The sequence below is a fragment of the Apis dorsata genome, unplaced genomic scaffold (genome assembly GCF_000469605.1).
Source record: "Apis dorsata unplaced genomic scaffold, Apis dorsata 1.3 scaffold_137, whole genome shotgun sequence".
NCBI classification, from domain to species: Eukaryota; Metazoa; Arthropoda; class Insecta; order Hymenoptera; family Apidae; genus Apis; species Apis dorsata.
In genome coordinates this window covers 812,915-817,738 of record NW_006263429.1, presented here as the reverse complement: position 1 = coordinate 817,738, position 4,824 = coordinate 812,915, and the positions used below count along the sequence as shown (strand labels likewise).

The 4,824-nt window shown below is 26.9% G+C and overlaps 1 protein-coding gene across 1 annotated transcript in view; it reads right to left on the bottom strand.

The window, feature by feature from the left end:
* The window catches only part of LOC102678243 (clathrin heavy chain), a 9,906-nt gene that overhangs the window by 2,541 nt on the left and 2,541 nt on the right, over nt 1-4,824 (bottom strand). Inside the window, exons 2-8 of the mRNA XM_006613281.2 lie at nt 4,463-4,670; nt 2,543-4,390; nt 2,131-2,450; nt 1,750-2,015; nt 1,430-1,664; nt 915-1,297; nt 447-744 (exon numbers count right to left, since the gene is read on the bottom strand). Coding sequence (XP_006613344.1) covers nt 447-744; nt 915-1,297; nt 1,430-1,664; nt 1,750-2,015; nt 2,131-2,450; nt 2,543-4,390; nt 4,463-4,670 — 3,558 coding nt within the window. The remainder of the gene's footprint in view (nt 1-446; nt 745-914; nt 1,298-1,429; nt 1,665-1,749; nt 2,016-2,130; nt 2,451-2,542; nt 4,391-4,462; nt 4,671-4,824) is intronic.

Below are 4,824 nucleotides of genomic sequence, written 5' to 3'. Positions count from 1 at the left end.
ATAAATTTAAAAAAAAAAAAATATATATATATATATATATATATATATATACACACATAGAGAATATTAACATATTTGTGAGATATCTTTGAAGGGCGACTCTAGAAATTAAAACAAATATAAAAATATTAATTGAGATTTATTTATTAAGTTATAAACAATTTAAATTCATATTAGATGAAGCAAAACGAGAATATAACTGCAATGGCAATATAATAGAAATAGTAATCTCATTCTATTATTTTGTTTTGCTTCATTTAATGCAAACTTCAATTATTTATAACTTAATAAATAAGTTTTAATTAGATATTTTTGTATACTAATATTTTAGTTTCTAGAATCAATATTCCAAAGAATATATTAATATCCTATATTTATTAGATTTATAGATTTATTTCGAAAGTAATATGAACAAAATATATAAAATATACATAAAAAATTGAAACCTTTTGTATATCAGCATGATTAGGGCCAGAAATAAATTCTTCAAGATCTGCAAGTCTATTTGTTCTTGCATATGCATAAATTAATTCACTTTCAATAAAAGATTCACGTGCTTTTTTACGAGCCATTTGTAAATAGCGAACTAAATCTTCCCAATGAGAAGTTCGATGAGCAGTTTCTACTACATCTACATATGCTGATGGATCGTCTGCTTTAATAAAACTATCTATAGCTTCTTTAACTAAACCTTGTTGTAATTGTGCTCTGGCTAATTGAGACCATACAGGTGGTTCATTACATCTATAAGAACAAATATCATTTTTAGAATTTTCTCAAATTATAATAATTCAACTAATTATTTATATATTTTCTCAAATTATAATAATTCAATTAATTATGTTGTATTTAATTCATTTATATTATTTTTTTAATTTAATAATTATTTGAAATTTTGTTTTATTATACTTTACCTTTCAGCAAATTCATAAGCTCTATCTAAATTATTTACTTGCTCAATTAAAACTTGAATAGCAGATGTATTCACATCAAATTTTTTAAAGATAGCAAAAGCTTCTTCATATAATTCATTATTGATAGCAATATTAGCAATATCAGGAGCATCATAATTATCCAATCGGTTTATATATTCCATAACTCTTGTACGATCAGCTTTTATTGCCGTCAAAATTAAAAGATTTTGTAAATTACGATGATCACTAAATACGCTGCTATCAAGTACAATTTTTTCAAGAAGTTCAATTAATTCATTAGGTAAATCAGCGGTCATAAATGCTTTAACAGTAACTGATATATCTTCAGGATCTTGTGTTTCTGATAAAGCTGTTTGTACAACCTAAAAAATAATACAATGATTTCATAAAATTTTATATATATATATATATATATAAATCAGAAGTTTTTATTAAATATTTTAACAAAATTATTATTTACTGTATTTTTATTATCTTTTTATACATGAACTGACCTGATCAATTAATGGTCTTTTATAAGGATTACTTTCGAGGAGAACTTCAGCCCATAAATCTGGATCTCTACGTCTTACCAAATATCTAGCTTCACTTTTAAAAAGACTATTTTCATTACATACACTTATTAATTCCCGATCACATTGACCACGCTCATATGCAATACATGCTAAATGTGGATCACGTTTTTCACAATATTTTCCTACTACTCTACTATCATAAAATTGATTCTCTCTATAAAATTAATTAATTAATAAAAAAACTTTAGAATTTTATAAAATATTTTTTTCATATATAAAAAATATTTATATTTACTCACTTAAGAAATCTTTCTGGATTATTATTACTATCAATGTATATTTTTGCTAATGCATTATGTGTTGCAGGTTCAACGCAACCTTCATGAACACGAGATTCCAGCCAAGGAAGTAAAAGTTTTAGACGATTTCTTTTCTCAACTTCTTCTACAAGTTCGTCAGTAGAGAATTGGCCACGTACCACAAGAATTAAATTTTTTATTATATCTTCTGAACAATCTACATCCAATAAACCACCGACTACAACAGGTAGACGCGAGGGATTTACCTAAAATAATAGAAGTTATAAAATAAGAATAAAGAAAATTATTATAATTTTATTACAATTATAAAATTTTAAAATTTTAATATCAAATCATATGGATATGAATAATGAAACTTACTTTCTGAACGTAAATTTCGATGTATTTTTGTAAATTATTTCGATAGAGATATAGTACAAGATCATGTACAAAATCGAATCGATCACAAACGATGATCAAAGGTAATTGATCAGATAATTTTGCTTCTTTAAGAAAATTTTTTACACGTTCCGGGTTGTAACAGTTACTTTCTCTACAAATTCGTTCAACTTCTTTAATTTGGCCAGTTTTACAAGCTGCTTGAATATATTTAAAATGTACTTCTTGATCTTGACTGAAATTAACAATGGATCCCAAAAAATAAAATAATCCTTCATATGATTTAAAACTTTCAAATAGATCTAAAAATAATAAAGATATTAAGTAAATAAATCATTAATGTAAATAATATAAGTTAGTATGATTAAAATAAAATATAAAGAATTTTAAATACCTATCAATGCTTTAGTAGTTAACTGTTCATGATATTTTGTTGCTATTTGAATACAAATTTGTAAATTCTGTCTTATATTAGCAGTTAACATTGCTTTCAAACACTCCAAAGAATCTTCAACCGATAATGTTCCAAAAAATCCAACAAGCCAATCTGGAGAAAGTAAATGGGTATGTACTACAGCTCTTTTAATATCATACAAATCAGTGTAATGTTCCAAAGCACGTTGTAATAAACCAGCTTTTTCACATAATTGTGCAATATGGGCTCTATCATAATGAGTAAACATTTGATTTCCTAAAATTGCATCAGCAACTTGTGGAGCAGACATTAGATTCATTTCTAAAAGTCGTGTTTGTAAAGCTCCTTCACTTGGCCGATTATTTTTCAAAGCATCTAATAAAAATGCTGTACATTGTTGAACCATATTTTGTTCCATGAATATATCCACAATTTGATTAATATCAGCTAAAGGTTCATCATCTTGAACTAACATCTGGGCAAATGCTACACCTTGATCTGGATTAATTCTCATGACATTTCTTAACAAAAATATATAATCAGGAGTATACGAAACTTTCTTAGCATACAATACAATTTTTTGGAATTGACCAGTTTCTGCAAAACATTGTATAACTTTATTAGGGACATTAGCTCTTAAATAAACACTAAGAGCTAAAGTTGGATCAGCTTGTTTTACTAAATCACCCAATTCTTCACTACATTCTAATTTATCTTCTTTTAACCATTTTTCAAGAAGTTGTTTACGACCTTGTACAAGCACTGGACGACATAATTCCAAAGATTCATATTTATTTAATTGCCCTTGATCTAGAAGTATTCCAAAATATTGCAACAAGGGCGATGTTTGTCCTTGTGTAGTTGGTACTTGTTGGAATCGTTGAATAGTTGCTGGAGTTCGAAGTATTCCTTTTGGAGCATTTGCTGCAACTTTGGCTGCTTCTGCATATTGACCATTTTGAAAAAGTAAATTAAATTTCCTTACAAATAAATCTTCAGCTCCTGATAAGTTATTTCTTACAGCCATTCGTAATGCAAGTTCAGAATTTTGTAATACTCCATTTATATATGGAATTATGTTTTCTTCATCAACAGATACAGATAATACTTGACCTTTTCGATTTACCCCTATTATACCACCAGATGCTTCATGTGGTGCAGTAACAAAAATAGTTTCACCAGATATGCGATTCATAAATATACATGTAGCAGATTCAATATCATACATATGTATATAACCATATTTTGTTATTAAATATATAACATCATATTTTGAGCTGACTTGCATAGCAACAGGAAAATCATTTCCAGCTTCTGGTGGGAAAAAAACATCTACTGCTTTCTTTGGAAAAGGATGATTACCAGCAGGAGGTTGACCTACTTCAATAATATGAAGTTTTGCACCTTGTACTGTCCTAACAGCAAAACAAAATAAATTACTCGGTTCTGCATTTCCTTCCATTTTAAATTGGGCAAAAGAAGCAGCATGCCCTTCAATTGGTTGAGAACATTTTCTTTCAACAGAATAAAGTTGCATAGCACCAACCACTCTATTGTGCTGAGCAGAAATACCAATTAATAATAACCATGTTTGTTTCGGATCAGTTCTATAATTAATTATTTGACAGCCATTTAATGAAGAATGTCGGTCAAACATTTTATTCGGAGTTGATTCTCCTTCCATTGACCAATGATAAACTGCAGTCTCTGTTACCAATGCCAAAGTATTTAAAGATATCCATTTCCAGAATACTACATCTTCTGTCATTGTATGAGCTTTCATTTTTGATTTCATTTCTATATTAAAAATCTGGAGAGTTTTCATTGCTAAGAATAAAAATAAAATATATTACTAAATCTATTATTAAATTTAACTTAAAAAAGCATATTGATTATTACCTTTTAAAGCAATTACTTTACTCGCAGGATTCATAATTGCAGAATCTGCAGAAATAGGTCTTCTGATAGGATTCGCAGAATCATTCATGTCAATAATAACTACTTGTGCAGTATCGCCAACTTTTTCTCGAACACAAATAAATTTATCAGATTCCATTGTAAGTGTATTAAAGCTAACATTGTTAGCATTAATCCCAACAGCTGTGAGCTATAAAAAAAAAATGATATATATAAATTAAAAAATATTAAACAATATATAATTTTTAATTAATTTTAATTATTATTTAAATTATTTTAAAAATAATGTTAATTACTAAAATATATAATATATAAACTTATTCTATTACTAAAATAGAAATTAT